The sequence below is a fragment of the Spinacia oleracea genome, chromosome 5, assembly GCF_020520425.1.
Source record: "Spinacia oleracea cultivar Varoflay chromosome 5, BTI_SOV_V1, whole genome shotgun sequence".
Taxonomy (NCBI): Eukaryota; Viridiplantae; Streptophyta; class Magnoliopsida; order Caryophyllales; family Amaranthaceae; genus Spinacia; species Spinacia oleracea.
Genome location: NC_079491.1, coordinates 96427825 through 96450513, shown reverse-complemented (window position 1 = coordinate 96450513; position 22689 = coordinate 96427825). Strand labels below are relative to the sequence as shown.

At 37.1% G+C, this 22689-nt stretch overlaps 1 protein-coding gene across 1 annotated transcript; it reads left to right on the top strand.

Moving 5' to 3' along the window:
* Positions 1 to 6649: 6649 nt before the first annotated feature.
* On the top strand, positions 6650 to 8307 carry LOC110793667 (G-type lectin S-receptor-like serine/threonine-protein kinase LECRK3). Its single transcript, XM_021998569.2, has one exon. It carries the CDS (start codon positions 6798 to 6800, stop codon positions 8172 to 8174), a length of 1377 nt encoding a protein of 458 aa, XP_021854261.2. The 5' UTR covers positions 6650 to 6797; the 3' UTR covers positions 8175 to 8307.
* The last annotated feature ends 14382 nt before the right edge of the window (positions 8308 to 22689 follow it).

Below are 22689 nucleotides of genomic sequence, written 5' to 3'. Positions count from 1 at the left end.
CCCATTACTTCCACTACTAGCCGTTTATGAATGTTACAGGCTTCTTATAAATATTTCCTCTCCCATTTTCCATAAAAACACAACACACAAAAACTGTTCTCTCAATTCTCTCTCTAAAATACTCTTTTGTTCTGGGCAAATATTCTAATCTCCAATCGAGTCTTGTGAGTGCACACAAGTCTTGATGTCGTGTTAACCCTGGAGGACAACCGCAAGCGTTCTACTGCACCTGGTAGCGCAAAATTGTCTTTTAGAGCAGTGGTTCGGCCACGGCGCGACAATCATTCTAAATCGGTCACCTTGTTCATCACGATATTGTGATAAGTTTAATCTAATTATATTCCAATTATATTATTGTTGCAACATTATTATTTTAATTATGGTATTAAATTGCAACAATCTAAAAGACAATGCGATTAATATTGCGTATATTTTTGATGATGTTGCGTACGTTGGTGATGTTTTTGGGTAACATGTTAATTCGGGTTCTCCAGGTTTATAATTTAGGTTCAATAATTAATTCATTGGATGGATTGTGGAGAACTCAATTAATTTGTATCCACGCTTATACCTTGTTTCAACAAATAATGTGGTATTTCGTTGTTTTGATTTTACCAATTTGATGCGTGATGGATTGGAAATTTGCGTCGACATTGGAATTTGAAATTAATGGAGTCAGCCTGTGTACTCCAGTATTCTAGTTTCTTGCACATTGATATTATCTTTGTATTTCCAATTTCTCATATTGTGTTTGTCGTTATTGTGCTCTTTGTGGGTTTGTTTCTTTTAAATACATATCTATATGGTAGTATTTCATAAGGCTTTTTATTTTGGATTTTTTCCTTCTTCAAATAATGCATGTTTATTTCTAAATTGAAGTATTATGACTATTAGTCAATTCGCCTTATTTCGTAGTATTGAGATTTGGTCATTTGTGATTAAGAAGATTAATTATTGGCTTGTAATCCTAATTAAATAATGGGTTAAGTTGCGGAGGCAACATAGTATTGAGTATTGGATGATGGTTTCTTTTCTTGTTAAAGGGGATGAGAGAGAAAATGGTAATGGGATTTGGCGAGAGTATTGGATCCAAAAATGGCGGATGTCTTCTTTGTGCATCTCTCTTCTTTGAGTGACAATGTTTAAGGGAAAAGATGAATGGCATACAAGATTGATAATTGGCTTCATCTCGTATGTATTTGTGGCTACTAGCTAGTCTCGAGCTTCAAGACGTTTGGTGATACTCTTGTCGAACGTTTTACGATATTACTTCGTATAAAATATGGCTTGCGACTGATAAATTTGTATAGTTACTCGTCCATCGGCTGCTCGCTAACAAGCAAAGACTGATGGTCAATTCTAAAGCAATATTTTTTTAGTAATAATGATAGATTATTTGTTTGTTGATGAACAGAGTAGTGTGCCGCACATGGGAGTAGTAATTTAGCTCCAAAATTTTGATCATGACTTATTGCTTTTCTTCTTGGTACTTCAATGTTATTGGGTCTGACAGTCTGAGAATAATGTTCAAGGTAATTGTTTTTCGGTGAATTATTTGTTATATAGCATATACTCTATATTGGTCTACTATAGTTGTAATGTGAACTGCAAGCATGGTGGCTCTACTTTAGATATACAAGAGAAGAAGCCGGACAGTATACGGGCACAAGGCGTTTAAGACATTTCCAGATATCTTGACTACTGGACTATTGGTCGTTTCTTGGTTGAGCTAATCATTTTATGTTGGCTTGTCATGATTGGGAGACTTGTTCCATAAGGCTACCAGGTTGATCAAGTTCGTGCGGGACACTTTTCAGATCCCAAGTTCTCTATATACACATTTGAAGGGAAGCTTGCTTCCCATCTTATTAACGTCAAATTTAATTATTTTGTAAATAATGAAGTATTTATTTTGTGCCTCATTTTATGCATAATTTATTTTGGTGAATTGTTATGCAATGTGGGGGTTAAGTTAGTGTTTGAAACTAACAAATAAGTTGAATTGACTTGTTTTGGAAAATACGTGACAGAGGGCAACTTCTTTGGTTACTGGCATTGTTTTGGAATTTTTCATTTACTCAAACTATTGTGAGTTGTTCTATTATTGAGAGTGTTACATACATAGTTTATCATACTTGATTGGGGTTGGATCTTTCCTTTCCTTGAAGTCTCTTAAGTTATTGACCTTCCTTTCTAATATAGGGATCATAGAGTAAGAACAAAGTCTTTTATGTAAGCCTTATTAGTTCGTGTCTAAAGGGAGATGTGTATAATATTACTTATTGTTATTCTTGGCTTAGCTTTATGTTCTTATTTGTGGAATGTGGAGGTAGCAAAGGCTTTCCTAGTTACACCTGGTTATGATTAATTACTTAAGATAATTACTTTGCGTATTAAGGTCTATGTAAACCTGTTGTAATTTGCACATATGTAATATGATTGGTTTTAATATTGTTCATATGTCTTGTGGTATTCAAATATTGTAGATTTACATACGTCTTAGTACTTTAGATCGATGAGTCTAAAGTTGTTATTTTCTTAAGCCAAGATGAAGTTTAAGGTGAGGTGATTAATATGATACTTGATGGCCTCGTAGGCTAATGATTTGGTACATGTACACTTAAACTCGTTCTCATCATGTAGAGAAAATGTTGACGTTGCCTTTCCTTTTAAAGAATGGTCTTTGGTAATCCTCAATTACCTAGTATAGACTTGTTGTGATTCTAGCATACTATTTTGTATAGTTTTTGATAAAGTACTCTAAGAAAAAAAAAAAAAAAACGTGTGTGCTTGTAAATCTGACATGGAGATAATTTACTCTAGACTTGATGTTGTTTTGCAGTAAATAATGTTTGTTGTTACAAATCATAGCACTAGTAGTGAATTCGTTTTTCACTAGGTGGTCATGTTTTGAGAAGATGCAAATCAGATGTTTGACAAGACTATGATTTGTAATGATTTTCATGTAAAATGAGGTGATCTCTTTTCTTGATTTTAAGCATGATTCTCTTGGTTGTGTGATCGGTTATCTTAACGTGGGTGATAAGAATTTTTTTTTTTATACTAACTTGGATCGATTAAATGAGATAAAATTATGTCTAAGTTCAGAAATTTCGAAATGAAAAACCACGTGAATGAGGTAAAACTCATAGCTCAAGTTTTTCACTATGTTGAATTTTTTTTCCTTAAAACGCTTGACTCATTTAATGTCTATCGAGTTAGGATTCCTTTTGATCCAAACGTCCACTTAAAGATAAATAAGAGTGATCTAGTTTGTCAATTTGAATATGCTAAGATTTTGGTAGTGTTATATTTCGTATGAACTACACTACGTTTGACATTGATTATTCAGTGAGTGAATTGAGCAGGTACACTCATATCCCAAGTAATGATTGTTGGTATGCTATAAGGTGATTGCTTCGGTGCCATGTGGGTAACATGGATTGGAGTTTGCAATACTCCGAATTTACAGGAGTGTTGGAGGGGTTAAGTGATGCTTAATTGGTATCTGGTAGTTATAAGGTTCACTCTAGCATGGTTATGTCTTCACCCCAGGGGGTGGAGCTGTATCTTGGAAATCTTGCAAGCAATCTTACACTGACTGCTATGACTAATATAGAATATGAATGTATTGCTATTGAATTGACAGGTTGTGAGGCAAAATGGTTGGGGAATGTGCTTGCAGATATCCACTGTGGGGGAAGCCAGCTCTTTCAGTTGCAATCGTCGTTGCAATCAACCATGCCTACATTGGAAAGAGAGACACATTCGTTTGATGCATAAGGCAGTCAAATAATTGTTGTCAAATAGAGTGATATCACTAGACTATGGAAAGTCTGGAATGAATGAAAGCGGATCCGTAAATAAAAGGCCTATAATTTAAAAACTAGTTTTGGAAACATCGGAAGTGAGGCCCATTGGATGAATTGTAAAGTAATGAACTCCTACTCTTAGAGTTCAAATGGGGACATTATGTGACAAATCGGAAGCACAAAAATTTATTTTTGTCCATCCCTAGATGTTTGTTATGTGCTTGCTACTATTTAGAACGAGGTTGAGCATACGGCTCTTAATGAACCCATATCCATATTTTTGGTGGTGTGATGTAGCTCACACTTGATGGGACTCGCCTACTTAGGTGTGGAAGTGAGGCCTCTTCCTATGAGAATTGCATGGCTATTCTCTAGAGCACCTATGAGCATCCAGGTTATGGACGTATGACCAGTATAATGCGTTACTTTTTATTGGCGGAGATTCAGAATATTATACATGTTCAATTGTGTGCTTTGAGTAACGAGTTTCTAACCTCCTATTAAGTTCATAACGAAAGTCACTTGGTAGGAAAGAGATCCTAGCTTGAATGTCACTAAGTGTTAATTCAAGTCGCAAGACATTGACACTTATTCAATTGTTTGTTTTGCCCAGAAATTCATTTATTTCATTTCTTTCTTTTTCCTTCTCATCTTTTGACCTGTGGGGGATTGTTGGAAGTCCTAGTGAAAGTGCTAAAGAAAATGAGTGGGAAATGAGAAAATGTGGGAATATGAAAAGTCTCACATGGGAAAACACAAACTACATTTATTGTTTGTATTTGGGGACTTGAGGAAAACATTTGTTTAAGAAAGCATGAGAGTGACATGGGTGAACAAACAACACGCGGGTGCGGGTGCGGGCCATGGGCCATGGGCCTTGGTACTTGGTGAATGCGGTTCGCGGGCATCGGGTGGCTTTTATGGGCCGGGTTATTCTTTTTGGCCAGAAGTGGTTTTAATTAATTCTAACGGTTAGAAGAATTAATCAACCCATTAAATACTGTAACTGCCCACTTACTCCACCCACTAATCATGTAACCACCCCATTACTTCCACTACTAGCCGTTTATGAATGTTACAGGCTTCTTACAAATATTTCCTCTCCCGTTTTCCATAAAAACACAACACACAAAACTGTTCTCTCAATTCTCTCTCTAAAATACTCTTTTGTTCTGGGCAAATATTCTGATATCCAATCGAGTCTTGTGAGTGCACACAAGTCTTGATGTCGTGTTAACCTTGGAGGACAACCGCAAGCGTTCTACTGCACCGGATAGTACGGAATTGTCTTTTAGAGCAGTGGTTCGGCCACGGCGCAACAATCGTTCTAAATCGGTCACCTCGTTCATCACGATATTGAGATAATTTTAATCTAATTATATTCCAATTATATTATTGTTGCAAGATTATTATTTTAATTATGGTATTAAATCGCAACAGTTGGCTGGGCTTTTACATTTACAAGCTAAAGCTATGCTATTGACCCTGATAATGTTGCATTTCTATGTTAAATTATTTAGTGCTTGTAGTCACACTCACGCTGTTCTAGTCCGAGAGAGGGAAATAGTTTTGAGGATATGACCTGAGTTTACACTTTACAGTATGATAGATCACTCTATTCACCTATTCAGTCTTGCTGGTCAAATTTAGTTTGGATAGTCTACTAGCTTGTTCCTTGTTTTCCAAATCAAAAAGATCTTGCATGGTGTTGAAATGAAGTTAAGTTCGAGCACAAGAGCTGCACAATGAAGATATAGCACTTGCTTTTGAGTTACCCGTGACTTGCCCTAGCATATGCCAATTACAATAATAACTTGAGAAATATACCATCATGAATTACCATCCCATATCCTAAAAGATATCATTTTGCCAATGGAACTTTTTCTTGCAAGGATTACTAGTGATTTTATTCCTTAATTTGTGTGAGTTCTGTTTAGTATGGTTGTTCATTGATATTTTCACTGAGGTGATCCTGTTATGTACTCATTAAGTCTTTGCTGGTATGAATCTCTTATATGGAGTATATGGCTTTCCCTATGTAAATGTTTACATGTCGCAGTGTCGGTTAGTTATCCACGGGCTGTTTTGTCCGTCATATAAATCTATGGTTGTTATTTTCATATCATAAGTAGAATGGCATACAATACATATAAAATAGTGACTGAAACAAAACAAAACAATGCAATTTATGACCTCACAAAATCTCCATTAGTGGAATTTAGTGTTGTAGGTAGAAGTCAATGATATGTTGTTTTCTACTCTCAGAGCTCAATGTTTATCTGCTTCTTTTGGAATGGGATTTGTTCTTACCCCACCTGCTTGAGTATTTTGTCATTCATTTTCTTCTCTGCCCCAAACTTGCTGTGTTTTTGTAATTTTCTTGTTGGCCTGACTATTACAGCAGCGTAAGCCTAATTTGATCCGTGTTACTTAGATTTCTGTTTTCTCTTATTAGATCTTAGATCTTAAACAAGCCCATCTAGCATTCTACTGGAGTCTGGATATTCAAATTTGGAATCTGGAAATTTTTAAGAGGCTTTTTAACTTCTTCTTTTAAGTGTGTTTGGAACAATTCTCAAATTCTACTATGTAATTGATATTTTTTGACATCGTATTGTTAATCTTCCTTGTCCGATCAACTTGTGGATAATTCAAAGATCATATGTTTCTAATCTTAGAAAAAGTCATACAAGTAATTTATTATTCCATAAATTTGATATATATGCTGTTTTCTCTGTTAGTTGCTAAACTCATAAATGCATCTCCATTATTATTCCAGCTAGATGAAGTCAACTAAGTATTGCGCATGATATATAGCCTGGTCCATTCTTTTTTTGGAGGCATTGATTGGTGTAGAAAAATATCAAACATTTAGATACTTTACTAAAGTTACTTATTTTTTATTTATTATTATCTATAAAAAGGGCTGCTTCAACTCTAATTTTGAAGCAAGCAGGGCTTAAACACTTTTTCCTGTATTTTCTTATGCTAAAACCAAACACTTTTACCATGGCATTATCATCCTCATTATCTTATTATTATTATTATTATTATTATTATTATTATTATGTCTGTATTTCTTTTCTACTGTGTTTCGTTACCTCTGCTCAAAGTTACAACAATGTAACCTTGGGGTCCTCTCTGGTTGCTGGTGATATCTCGTCATCTTGGGTATCTCCCTCCAATGACTTTGCTTTCGGGTTTCAAGAGATAGAGTCTGGAAGTTTTCTGTTAGCCATATGGTTCAATAGAATCCCTGAAAAGACCATAACTTGGTCAGCCAACAGAGATCATCCAGTACCCAGAGGGTCGAAAGTAAAACTAACAACTGACAGAAGCTTAATACTTATTGACACAAGTGGGCACGAGATATGGAGAGCGAAGCTGCCAGCTGGCAGCAGGAGCAGAAGGGTAACACTTTTCTCTGCAGCTATGCTCGACACTGGCAACTTTGTGCTGCTTGATAGGGCTTCTGCTGTCCTTTGGCAAAGCTTTGATGAGCCAACTGACACTCTTTTGTCTGGACAGACGCTGAAACAAGGCAGTCGACTCATTGCTAGTTTTTCTAAAATGAATAACTCGAATGGAAGGTTTTCATTCGACTTGGGATTCGATGGAACTCTTGCATTGTACACTACCGATTTCCCTCTTTTCAACACTCTCAACTCCAATTATGAGACATTCAACGATCAGGGACTCGGTTACCAGGTGCTGTTCAGCCAGTCTGGTATACTTCACCTTGTAGACAGTACTGGTAAAGTTCTTGCTGATGTATTTCCAAATGAAGTTTTACATGAACAAGTTCTTTACCAGAGGGTCATTCTTGAATATGACGGTGTATTAAGACATTATGTCTACCCAAAGAGTACATCTGGTTCAGGCGGCTGGACAATCAAGTCCTTCACTCCCGATAACATCTGTACTGCTGTTATACAGCAAACAGGTAGCGGGGTTTGTGGTTTCAACAGCTACTGCAAATTAGGAGATGACAAAAGACCACACTGCATATGCCCACCAAGCTACGTGCTCTTAGATCAAAACAATGATATGGGTGGATGCTATCAGAACTTTCCTACACAGAGTTGTAAACAAGGATCACAAGACAAAAATCAGTTCGACTTCAAGGTGTTACAAGATGTAGATTGGCCGCTTTCAGATTACGAGCATTTTCAGGATGTTACAGTAGAATGGTGCAGGGAAGTTTGTCTAACAGATTGCTTCTGTGCTGTTGCCATTTTCAGAGAGGGAGGGGACTGTTGGAAAAAGAAACTACCTCTCTCTAATGGGAAAAACGACACCTCTGTTGACAGGACAGCTTTCATTAAGATAAGGATTAATGGTCGTTTCAACCATGTTAATTAAAATCAGATTTAGATCACAAGATCTTATGATGTAATCCAACTGATATATGATCTAAGAACATCTGTATTAAAACCAAAATGTAATTTCTTCTTATGCAATATGGATATACTATCTATCTTGGATAATACTATTAGAGGTTACTCTAGAAAAATCTAGATGGGTAATGAAAAATCAAGTGATGATGTATCTAGAAATATCTTATGCATGTGATATGGCATTATGTAATATTAGACATGTGTAGAAAATTCTAGAAACTAGGATATACTAACTATAAATATGTTGTATACATAAGTTGAAGGGTGAGCCAATCAAGAGAGCTCCAAAAAAAAAAAAGTGAATGAGGGGTAGAAACAAGAGTTCTACCAAAGAGATAAGTGAGATACATGAGCTCTCACAAATATTGTTATACATTTCTTATTAATGTAATCAATGATGAAAATACTATTTTGTTATATAATTGAGGTCCATCAAAACTTCCGCGTGCGTGCTCAAATTTCTATCAAATACTCCATACTAAATACTTTTTTTTATATTTTGCTATGGGTTGCTGGAAAAATAAGAGTGATTAGCATGTAGGGAGTATTTAAGAGTTTAGGATTTCGGCAAAATTTAAATTGGAAAAAAATGAAGAACAAACTCATCATAATGTTAGAAATCAGTAATAGCATATATATTTTTTAAATCATATTAGTATGTAATTTAGATTATCCCGATAGTATATGGAATTAAAATATACTAGAAAAGAAAAAATATCAGAAAATATAAAGATTCTAAAAGTTTCTTTCATTAACATACTTAAAAGAAAGGAAAATTTGGTAATATTAATCCAACCTTTGACCGATTTTCTTTTATTAAGCCCACCTACGACATATTTTTTAATAATCCCACCTTTATTACCCAACAACTTTTATTGGGCCCAACAGGTCATAAAACTGTTGTAAGCGGCATTATTTCTCTACATGGCAGTACTCTCTCTCGATATATTCAGTCATCATCATCAATTCATCACCATCTCGTTGACTTTTTCACCGATTACCGGCCACTTAAGCCCAATAAAAGTCGTCGGGTAGTAAAGGTGGGATTATTAAAAAATATGTCGTAGGTGGGATTAATAAAAGAAAATCGGCCAAAGGTTGGATTAATATTACCAAATTTTCCTAAAAGAAAAATCAAAGACACAACAGGAGATGACACGTGTCATTCCTGGTGTGTATTTTCGTATTTTCGTATACAACAGGAGATGACACGTGTCATTCCTGGTGTGTATTTTCGTATACATAGTTTCTTTAATTAACATACTTAAAAGAAAAATCAAAGACACAATAGGCCTATTCCTGGTTTATTAACCGTTGTAATACGCCTATAGCAACCCGAATTTTTTAATATTCACTCGTTTGCGCACAAATCTTGGAAGCTGATGAAAACTCACTAATTTGCAATTGGTGCAGGGTTGTTTTAGTTTGTTAACTGTTTAGTACTCTTGCTCACCATCATTCTTATTTCTACAACACTTTATCATCTGATTCATACCTCCCACCTACAGACAACAAATGGCCGAGCTTGGACTCTCCATAGCTTTAAAACTCATTGAAATTTTGGGTTTACAGTTGAATTTGAACCTATTATTTGGACGAGAGAGGAAACTTATTCCTACGTCGATGTAAATAATATCATCGGGAGGGAAGATGACAAAAAAATATCACAACACTATTGTTACGGTTGTGGGCTAACCCACTTTTGTGCATAAGTAATGATAATACTTGTGCTTGTGTTTTAAGTGGAAGCTCAATGCTCCACTTATTGTCGTGGTCCAATGATGGGTTAAGTTGAAGTTTCTTGAGAAACTTATATTTTCTTTGGCTGACTAGAGATGCAGCAAAAACAGTGTGAAAAGAGAGAAAAAAACACATAGAAAAGGAGAGGAGAGAAATTAAAGAGAAGAGAGTAGTTCCCATTTTTCAGGAGATCCTTCACAAATCAGTTGTTTGTCGGAGTTTCAACCATTGGATTTTGCTGAAATTTGATCAGCTTGTTGGGGACACTTAGGGCCTTGTTTTAAACGTTTGGATCGTTGTTTTAAGCTCTAGTTTGCCCGTGGTCTCTGCTAGACAGAACCTACGAAATTAGGTGATATTCTTCATCTTTTATCTCTCAATTGTAGATCTCTTATGTATGCAAGTGTTGGGGTTGTGAACCCTTGTATGACTAACTTGGGTTCTTTTCCCCTCAATTTTATCATAATAAGGGAAGGTGACTAGTGGGGACTCCTCACAAGTCCCGTGGTTTTTACTTTTCACATCGAAGGGGTTTTGCACATGTAATGTGTGTTTATTGATTGTATTTTATTTTTTTCGCATTTGATTATTAGTTGTTGTCCATTATTGGTTGATTTCTAGGTTGTTTGTTAGATTATTTGTGTTATATTGGAGTTGTATGGTTTGGTTGATTGTCTTGGAGTTGATTCTTGTGGGCAGTTGATCTACTACTCGGGTCCTATCAGTTGAGAGCGAAAGGTTTAATTTGATAATTGTTATGGAGTCTACTAGTGGTAGTGGAGGTATTTCAATGGTTGAATTGACATCAAGCAATTATTCCATGTGGAGACTTATGATGGAGGATTTGCTATATTGAAAATATTTGTATGATCCAATTGAAACAACCACAAAAGACAATGGCATTTATAAACCACTACTACAAAACATTACCTTTTTGGACGCTTGATCCTCGACGCCAAAGGTAAGGAGTTCGGTGGGAAAAATATTTCCGAAGGCCCACGACGCTATTAACCGTTGAACAATGTGGGGACGCTGTATTTACGAATGGCCACGACGCTATTAACAGTCGAACAATGTGGGGACGGTTTAAAGCGTCGAAGAACTGTCGCTAAACCACGTGAAAGTCACGTGAAGCTAATTTATTTCAGATTTTGTGAAAATTACCAAATCGCGCTAAAAAGAATCGTAATCTGGAAACCGCCTAAGTCGCCTAACTCTACTACTCATCCCTCTCAGCCCACGTTCAAACCCTAAAACTCATCTTCTTCTTCTCTGAAAATCGCTCTTCTTTCCGCCATTAATCCTCTCAACATTGTCTTCAGGTTCGTCCATTCATCCACCTTAAATTCAATTCCTATATATGCTGCTCGATCTGCTCTGTTTTTTATTTTCGTATTTATCAATTTAATCTAATATTCCCAGTTGATTATTTGCTAATTTATTCATCTTGATCCTCTCACGAGTCACAGTGGCGGAAAATCGCGTTGTTACTACTTAGTTTTGCGTGTTGTGGGCTTGAATTTCCAAGGTACATACCCTGTTGTTCATCAAATTTTACCTTTAATTTCTTTCCAATTTCTTTTAAAATTTCAGTATGATTGTTGTATAATTATGATTGTTGTGTTAAATTTCAATTTTCTTTCAATTTTCATTTTTCTTTCAATTTTCAATTTTATGAGAGTTTCGCAGGGCTTGTTTAATTTGCAAGTTATCTGATAATATTTAATTTGCCAATATATAATTTGCCAATAATATGATTTGCAAGGTATATATCTGATAATTTTTTATAGGCGTGCCCACGATTATTTCTGAAGTTCTCTGTTTCAAATTCGGGGAAGGGGGGTGGTGTGTACAATAGTTGTATCTGTGAAAATTAGATAAGAGGACAGATAGGTGTGCCCACGAGTATTTCTGAAGTTCTCTGTTTCAAATTCGGGGAAGGGGGGTGGTGTGTACAATAGCTGTATCTGTGAAAATTAGATAAGAGGACAGATACCAGAGAGCGCAAAAAACAACTAGTACATAAGTAAAATCTGCAAGCTCATTATTTTAGGAAATTTCAAGTCACATTGAATTGGTGTGATTTTTGTTTCTGTGAATGTTTTAAGAACCTTACAATATCACTTTACTATGACTTTCAGACTTGTCTTTGAGTTTTATTAAGATTTAGGTTGTTTTTTTACCTCACCAATAAGTTATAAGGCAAGTTTTTCGCCTACAATTGCCCCTGAATATGCACTGTATTTCCAGAAATTTGGAATGATTTGTCAGCTTAGCCCACAAATCCACATTAGCATGCCATGAGGATGATAACTCCGTTCCACATAAGCTGACATATGGAAACTTCATAGCACCATCACTCTACGCTGTTTTTCAGTTTATTACTTATTAGACAACAGGGCATGGATAATTTTAACGCTCAATTCTATGGAATATCTCCCTTAATACCGGGAAATATGTTGCTGGACAATAAAAAAGAACCAAGATTTGAATCTGTTGTTTGCAGGCTAGAGTTTCATTTATCTAAAAAGGAAGTACGGTTTGTCTGTTCAGTTGTAGCACAACATATAGTTGGGAACAGGCATACCACAGATGAAAATAGAGACTACAATAGGAAAGTGTCAAAGAAATTCCACATAAAATTCAACAGCTCAGTTACCCACAGTGCTACTGTAAAGCATTAAACACATAAACAAAACAGGCATAAAGATAATCAAAAGTTCATGCAGAGATAATAATGTTGTATGATGAAAAGCTATCTTCCATAGTCCCATTGAATGCGATGTTAATTATTTGCAGATTAATGTGGTTTAATGGTTCTTTGTTTTCTATAAGTGTGTTTATTTATAATTATAATTTTTTTTTCTTAGACATGGATACTAGTTGGATCGACTTATGAAAAGGGGATACCCGTTATTATAACGGTTGCATGGAATTTTTAGAGGTTGCAAAGGAAACTCTTCTAAAGGGAAAAACGCGATGCCCGTGTAATAAATGCAAGTTAAATAAATGGTTTGACTTAGGCGAGGTAGGAGGACACATTTTATTTAACGGTTTTTATAAGAATTATAGGCAATGGATTTTCCATCGTAGAGTTGAAGAGAGTAATACCTTAGAGATCCCTAATGATCAAGAAAATTTAGTTGGTCGAGATGATATGAATGGGTTGATAGGTTATGATTCATATGACAAAACATAAATCATGCGCAAAAACCATAAAGCCAGGAAAGCATATTATTTACACATAATCATTTAGCATAGTTTAGATGCATACACTTTGTTGCGTGCCCTCCCTAGCTGCGCTTGAACCGAACAAGAACAACTCTTTAGGACTCCAAGTGTCGTCCCTCCGTAGATAGTCCACAGCACGTCCGGATCCGCCTTAAGCTTGACCAACTAGAATCGCCCTTAAGGTTGCTAGGAATTTCGGCTAATATGGTGCAAGTGTATGGCTGATTTTTCTTCAAAATCTTACCTTTAGAATACTTCAATTGTATCTATAAATTATGACCCTAGGCACCTATTTATAGAGGTATGGAAAAGGAACTGGAATCCTATTAGGATACAAATTAATTAAACTAGAATCCTAGTAGAACTCTGATTAATTAATTTATCCTTTTAGGATTAGGAATTTAATCATATATCGAAACCTAATAGCTTTAGGATTCGTATAGCACACAAACACACACACGCACGCACAGCAGCCCACGAGCGGCGCCATGCGCGCGCGCGCAGCCCGCGAGCTCGCAGCCCATGCCACGAGGCCCACACGCTGCCGCTGCCTTGGCGCGCGCTGGGCCTGCCTTGCGGTGGGCCTGGCGCAGCCTTGGCTGGTGCGTTGTGGCGCGCTGGCTTGCTGGGCGATGGCCCGGCTTCGTGCTGGGCCTTCGTCCGGCAGGCCTCGTCCGATGCTAATTCGTACGATACGCTTCCGATTAATTTCCCGACTCCGGAATTCATTTCCGATATGAACAATATTTAATATTTCCGATTCCGGAATTAATTTCCGTTTCGAACAAATATTTAATATTTCCGTTTCCGGAATTATTTTCTGATTCCGGTAATATTTCCGATTCAGACAATATTTCCGTTTCCGACAATATTTCCGTTTCCGGCAATATTTCCGATTCCGGCAATATTTCCTTTTCCATCAATATTTTCCGATACGTACCATGTTTCCGTTTCCGGCAACATCTACGACTTGGATAATATTTATATTTCCGATACGATCCATATTTCCGTTTCAGGCAATATCATCGTTTCCGGAGTATTCATTTCTTGCTTGTGACGATCTCAGCTCCCACTGAAACCAAGATCCGTCGATTCCGAATATCCATAGATGGAGTATTTAATGCCATTAAATACTTGATCCGTTTACGTACTATTTGAGTGACCCTACGGGTTCAGTCAAGAGTAAGCTGTGGATTAATATCATTAATTCCACTTGAACTGAAGCGGCCTCTAGCTAGGCATTCAGCTCACTTGATCTCACTGAATTATTAACTTGTTAATTAATACTGAACCGCATTTATTAGACTTAATATTATATGCATACTTGGACCAAGGGCCCTATTTCCTTCAGTCTCCCACTTGTCCTTAGGGACAAGTGTGCATTACCTAATTCCTTTGTCGCTCGATGCTTGCTCTTGAACATAAGGTAAGAGTTGTCATCCTTATTATGTCCAGAGGTGTTTCTCGGTTTCAGAGTTCAACTGATCAAATAAACAGATAATCATAGCCTATGATTCATCCGAGCACGGCCATACATTTCACAGTTTCTAGCTCTCCGAGTGGCCTTGTACAACTTTTAAGCATCTCATCCCGATTTATGGGAGGACAATCCCAATCTTGTGATCTTGAGATTAGACTTCGTTTGATAGGTGATTACCTGAGCGTTGCCTTCATAGCCTCCTTTTACGGTGCGACGGTTAGTCAACGTCAAAGTAACCAGTTCTCAAACAAGTAATCTCAAATCACTCAGGTATTGAGGATTTAGTGTCTAATAATTTTAATGAAATTTACTTATGACAGATTTTCATCTCTTACAGTAAAGTTTCATAGGTCTGTCCGATACTAGTCTTCCCAAAGTAAGTATCTATGCAAATGATTTTGACATTGCCATGTCCACATAATTCAAGAAACAGAACTACTAGTCATCTTGCATTCTAGTCGTCTAACGTTTTCTATGCGTCCAATTTTATAGAAAACTCCGACCAGGAACCATTTTAAACCTTTGACATTCAAGTTCACTTGATAGACATTTCTTAGTCACAGGACTGGTCCTGACAGTCTATCTTGAATATATCGTCAAATTGAAGGGACTCATCATTTAATAAACCACAAATTAAATGGAAAAATGAATTCTATTCATTTATTGTGAATGATTAACCAATAATGTTTTACAAAGAATTAAACTTTAAAACTTTAAAACATTAAATAAGGACATTAAAGCCATTCTCCAATATGCTTGATTCCCATAGCTGCAGTGTGCGAGTTGTGCTTCACCTGCGGCAGAGGTTTAGTCAATGGATCTGATATGTTGTCATCAGTTCCAATCTTGCTTATCTCGACTTCTTTTCTTTCAAAGAACTCTCGTAGAAGGTGAAATCTACGAAGTACATGCTTGACTCTTTGGTGGTGTCTAGGCTCCTTTGCCTGTGCAATAGCTCCGTTATTATCACAATACAGGGTTATTGGTCCTTTAATGGAGGGGACTACACCAAGTTCACCTATGGACTTCCTTCGCCATATAGCTTCCTTTGATGCTTCATGTGCAGCAATGTACTCCGCTTCAGTTGTAGAATCAGCAATGGTGCTTTGCTTAGCACTTTTCCAGCTTACTGCACCTCCGTTGAGGCAGAAGACAAACCCAGACTGTGATCCGAAATCATCTTTGTCGGTATGGAAACTTGCGTCCGTATAGCCTTTAACAATTAATTCATCATCTCCACCATAGACCAGGAAGTCATCTTTGTGCCTTTTCAGGTACTTCAGAATGTTCTTGGCAGCAGTCCAATGTGCCCCTCCTGGGTCTGACTGGTATCTGCTCGTAGCACTGAGTGCGTACGCAACATCCGGGCGTGTACATATCATAGCATACATAATTGAACCAATCAATGATGCATATGGAATCCCATTCATTCGTCTACGCTCATCAAGTGTTTTTGGGAACCAATCAATGATGCATATGGAATCCCATTCAAGAGTCTTGCTTAGAGTCATTCCATGAGACATGGGTAGGTAGCCTCGCTTGGATTCTGCAATCTTGAACCTATCAAGCACCTTATTGATATAAGTTCTTTGACTAAGTCCAATCATCTTTTTAGATCTATCTCTGTAAATCTTGATGCCCAATAAGTACTGTGCTTCTCCTAGATCCTTCATCAAAAAACATTTCCCAAGCCAAATCTTGACAGAGTTTAACATAGGAATGTCATTTCCGATAAGTAATATGTCATCGACATATAATACTAGGAAAGCAATTTTGCTCCCACTGACCTTCTTGTATACACAAGATTCGTCTGCGTTCTTGATGAAACCAAAGTCACCGACTGCTTCATCAAAACGTATATTCCAGCTCCTTGATGCCTGCTTCAATCCGTAGATTGATTTCTTTAGCTTGCATACTTTTTAGGATTCTTTGGATCCTCAAAACCTTCAGGCTGTGTCATAAACACAGTTTCTGTTAAAACGCCATTTAAGAAAGCGGTTTTGACATCCATCTGCCATATTTCGTAATCGTAATATGCAGTGATGGCTAACATTATCCGAATAGACTTTAGCATTGCAACTGGTGAAAAGGTTTCATCGTAATCCACACCGTGGACTTGCCTGTAACCTTTTGCAACCAATCTAGCTTTGAAAACTTCAAGTTTCCCATCCTTGTCCTTTTTCAGTTTGAAAACCCATTTGCTTCCAATGGCTTGGTAGCCATCTGGCAAATCGACCAAATCCCATACTTGGTTTTCAGACATGGAGTCTAATTCAGATTGCATGGCTTCTTGCCATTGCTTAGAGCTAGGGCTCGTCATAGCTTGCTTGTAAGTCGCAGGTTCATCACTTTCAAGTAATAGAACATCATAGCTCTCGTTCGTCAAAATACCTAAGTACCTTTCCGGTTGAGATCTATATCTCTGCGATCTACGCGGGGTTACATCTCTAGATTGACCATGATTCTCACCATATACTTCTAAAGATCTCTGAGTTTCATCTTGAATGTCATCTTGAGCATTCTCTAGAGTTTGCTGTTCGACTCGAATTTCTTCGAGGTCTACTTTTCTCCCACTTGTCATTTTGGAAATGTGATTCTTTTCCAAAAAGATACCATCTCGAGCAACAAACACCTTGTTCTCAGATGTATTGTAGAAGTAATACCCCTTTGTTTCCTTTGGATAGCCCACAAGGATACATTTGTCAGATTTCGGATGAAGTTTGTCTGAAATTAATCGTTTGACGTATATTTCACATCCCCAAATCTTAAGAAAAGACACTTTTGGAGGCTTTCCAAACCATAACTCATATGGAGTCTTTTCGACAGCTTTAGACGGAGCTCTATTTATAGTGAGTGCAGCTGTATTTAGTGCATGTCCCCAAAATTCTAATGGAAGTCATCATTGACCTAACCATGTCGTTCTGACACACCGTTCCACTGTGGTGTTCCAGGAGGAGTCAATTCTGATAGAATTCCACATTCTTTCAGATGGTCGTCAAATTCATAGCTCAGATATTCACCGCCTCTATCAGACCGCAGTGCTTTAATCTTCTTGCCTAATTGATTCTCTACTTCACTCTGAAACTCCTTGATTTTGTCAAAGGATTCAGACTTATGCTTCATTAGGTAGACATAACCATATCTACTGAAGTCATCAGTGAAAGTGATAAAGTAGCAGAAACCACCCCTAGCATTTGTACTCATTGGTCCACATACATCTGTATGGATTAAACCCAATAGTTCAGTTGCTCTTTCTCCAACTTTAGAGAAAGGTTGCTTTGTCATTTTGCCAAGTAAACATGATTCGCACTTACCATAATCCTCTAAGTCAAATGGTTCTAGAATTCCTTCCTTTTGAAGTCTTTCCATGCGTTTCAAGTTAATATGGCCTAATCGACAATGCCACAGATAGGTGAGATCTGAATCATCCTTTTTGGCCTTTTTGGTATTTATGTTATAAACTTGTTTGTCGTGATCTAATAAATAAAGTCCATTGACTAATCTAGCAGATCCATCAAACATCTCTTTAAAATAAAACGAACAACTATTGTCTTTTATTAAAAAGGAAAATCCCTTAGCATCTAAGCAAGAAACAGAAATGATGTTTTTAGTAAGACTTGGAACATGGAAACACTCTTCTAGTTCCAAAACTAGCCCAGAGGGCAACGACAAATAATAAGTTCCTACAGCTAATGCAGCAATCCGTGCTCCATTTCCCACTCGTAGGTCGACTTCACCCTTGATTAACTTTCTACTTCTTCTTAGTCTCTGTGAATTGGAACATAAGTGTGAGCCACAAAATACCCAAGAATTTGAATTAGCAAGTATACAGTCTATAACGAAAATACCTGAAGATGGAACGACTGTTCCGTTCTTCTGATCTTCCTTTAGCTTCAAGAAATCTGTCTTCCAATGCCCCTTCTTCTTGCAGTAGAAGCATTCGGATTCAGAAGTGGGTTGACTGACATTCCTCTTTTCAGACTTGGCGCCAGTTTGCTTAGTTGGGCTGGCCTTGTTGCCACCTTTCTTAGCATTCCTCTTCTTTCCAGATTTCTTGAACTTGCCCCCACGCACCATAAGCACATCCTGCTTATCAGTTTTGAGCGTCTTTTCAGCGGTCTTCAGCATACCGTGAAGCTCAGTGAGCGTTTTGTCCAGACTATTCATACTGTAGTTCAGTTTGAACTGATCATACTCGTTATGAAGAGAATGGAGGATGGTGTCTACAGCCATTTCCTGAGAGAATTGCTGATCTAGCCGACTCATATTCTCAATGAGTCCAATCATTTTGAGAACATGTGGACTTACGGGCTCGCCTTTCTTAAGCTTGGTCTCAAGAATTTGCCTATGAGTCTCGAATCTTTCGACTCGAGCCAGATCTTGGAACATGTTCTTCAACTCACTGATGATTGTGAAAGCATCTGAGTTGATGAACGTTTTCTGCAGATCTGCACTCATGGTGGCGAGCATTAGACATTTCACATCCTTGTTGGCATCAATCCAACGATTGAGGGCTGCCTGAGTGACCCCGTCGCCTGCGGCTTCAGGCATCGCCTCTTCCAGGACATACTCCTTTTCTTCCTGCATAAGAACTATTTGCAAGTTCCTTTGCCAGTCAAGGAAGTTTTTCCAGCTCAACTTCTCCTTTTCGAGAATTGATCGAATGTTGAATGAATTGTTGTTTGCCATAATTAAAACTACAATTGAAAAGAATAAACAAATAAATAACCATTCATAGTTTCTCTTAATAAACTTAAATTCTAGCATACATGCATAATTCAATGTTCATTAAGCATTTTATTCAAGTTATGTGTTCCGGCAGGTGTGAATAAAATGATTCCAAGATCCTAAAATCCATTGAAGAATTAAGCACATTATGTATTTAGACTCAATTCTAAAATATTTTAGGTAAGCAAAAGCCTTTTGGTAATAGTCTAAAAACTACTAAGAACGTATTAGGTACGTCTAAGAACTTATTAGGTAAACCTATCGATTTTGCCACGACATAAAAGGACTCCTTACTTATATCGTTGAGTTTCACCAAAACTAACATGTACTCACAATTATTTGTGTACCTTACCCCTTTAGTATCGATAAGTAACACCTCGCTATAGCGGAAAACTATTACTAAGATCGATGTAAAGGATATCCAAGTAAGTGTTATTTTGGCATGACACCTTTTAACTCAATTTTTAAGTTTGGAACTTAAGGCTCTTACTATGTTGGTTAGATTTTAAGTGAACTAAAATCCTTAATCATGCAACATAATCAAGCCTTGATCTCATGCATATTTAAGACATATTTAAAAATAATAAATAACTTAAAGCATGCATAAGATAAATGTGATCTAGTATGGCCCGACTTCATCTTGAAGCTTCAACTTCAAAGTCCGTCTCAAAAATGGAAACTTCGTCTTGAATTTCACCGTGGGAGGCGCCATTTTCTTCAAATAGGATAAGCTATAATTAAACTAATTACAACTATTTGATGGTACGCAGACCATATTTGAATTGAAAAACAAATTTGGTACTTTAGACCAATTACATTCAAATTAATGGTACGCAGACCATATTTTCTATCCTATTTGGGCCATACTAGTCACTTCATAACCTGCAAAACAGTACATATACAATATATACCATTCATCCATTCATTATCATGAATGGCCCACATAATTGGTTAGTTAAAACACATTGTATGCATCATATAAACATTTGCAGCAATTAATCAAGGGCACCAATAATCTACCAATTATTCAGTCCTCATTGATTCTAATCAAGTTGTTTAACCTTAAAGGATTTGTAGACCTAATCAAGAGTTTATGACTAAAAGGGGCTCCCACTTAAACCAATAAATTCATATGCTTTACTAATTTTAAACATAAAAATGTATTTCTAGTCTAACCGGAAACATACAAATTTAATTAAAATTTAAAGCTCATATAAATTTATAATTGAATCCACTTATTTAATTTATTTTCAGTCGAATTTAAATTAATTCAAGGTTTTTTAATTTTAGTAAAATAATTAGAATAAATAAAATTTATAATAATTATAATATTCAAAATTAAAATCCAAGAAAACAATTTAAATTTTTAATTTTAAAATTAATTAAAATTTCATGGACTGAAAATCTCAAATTAAAATTTAAAACTCGACAATCGTAACATGACGAGCACTTGGGCTTGCGCCCAAGCCCGGTCGATTGCTCGGCCTGTCGCTGGCCCATGGCACATCGTAGCAGCAGCCACGCGCAAACGCAGCAAGCCAAGCCACGCTTGCGCGCAGCCAGTCTGCCCATAGCATCGCAGCAGCTACGATGGTGCTCGCTCGCTCGCGCAAGCAAGCGCTCGAGGCCACGCGTGTTGGTGCGTGGAGCAGCGATCGCTGGGCGACCAGCTCTTGCCCTCGCGCGCGCGGGCCTCTGCTCGTGCCATGCCATCGCTGCTCGCCCATCGCCCACATGCGCGCAGCACTCGACACAAGGCAGGGCTGCTGCCTTGTGCTTGCGCGCCACTCGCCTTGCTCGCTGCATTCGTACCGCATGGGCGACGAGCTCCCTTGCTCGTCGTCGCATGCCCGCACTATACAACACCCCTTAAGGGTAACACGTAGCGTCCATTGATTTGTGCGTGCAAGTTTTATGAGCGAATTGCATAAAAAATTAAATTTTTTAATTCAAAATTAATGACAAATTAATAAAACATATTAATTTCATAATTTTAGGGCGAAAAATCGAAAATTTATTAATCAATTAATTTCCGATTAATCATGGATTAAAATCTAGGTCATAAAAATTTAAAATTTAACACAAATTAACAAATTTTATGGTGGTTTTTAATCATAGGTATCTAATTAAATTATTAATTAATTATGAAAATCAAAGAAATTCTAAATTATTCGAATTTCAACAAATTAATCATAATTACAAATTAGATTGCATAATTAACAAGGCTAGGCATTCAAACTTGTTAAACATATACAGTAGGTCAATCAAAAATTCAAGATTTATCAACAAGAATAGCAAATATTTAATTTAACATCTTAAATTTACAAACTTTTGCGTTCGAAAAACTAAAACCTCCGAAAAGTCATAGTTAGGCTTCGAATTTGGGAATTCTGGGTTTCGGCGAAAAAGATTAATTTTGTCAAAATTTTAGAATGCCTTTTACATGCGGAATTGACACAAAAATCACTCGATTTGGATGAGTAACGAAGAAACTGCCGAAACACTGCGTACATATAATTAAATAAACGCAATTTGCAATTAATTAACAATTACGAAAATTAATCACCCCTTATAATTCCTTGCAAATTTGTAATATTTAACCATGTTTATGCAATTTAGATTATGAAAATAATAAGAGGTTCGTGATACCACTGATAGGTTATGATTCATATGACAAAACATAAATCATGCGGAAAAACCATAAAGCCAGGAAAGCATATTATTTACACATAATCATTTAGCATAGTTTAGATGCATACACTTTGTTGCGTGCCCTCCCTAGCTGCGCCCGAACCGAACAAGAACAAGTCTTTAGGACTCCAAGTGTCGTCCCTCCGTAGATAGTCCACAGCACGTCCGGATCCGCCTTAAGCTTGACCAACTAGAATCGCCCTTAAGGTTGCTTAGGAATTTCGGCTAATATGGTGCAAGTGTATGGCTGATTTTTCTTCAAAATCTTACCTTTAGAATACTTCAATTGTATCTATAAATTATGACCCTAGGCACCTATTTATAGAGGTAGGGAAAAGGAACTTGAATCCTATTAGGATACGAATTAATTAAACTAGAATCCTAGTAGAACTCTGATTAATAAATTTATCCTTTTAGGATTAGGAATTTAATCATATATCGAAACCTAATAGCTTTAGGATTCATATACCACACAAACACACACACGCACGCACAGCAGCCCACGAGGGGCGCCATGCGCGCGCGCGCAGCCCGCGAGCTCGCAGCCCATGCCACGAGGCCCACACGCTGCCGCAGCCTTGGCGCGCGCTGGGCCTGCCTTGCGGTGGGC

Coding starts and splice junctions, on each gene's coding strand:
- LOC110793667 (XM_021998569.2), top strand. CDS start 6,798: ATGCTAAAACCAAACACTTTTACCATGGCATTATCATCCTCATTATCT.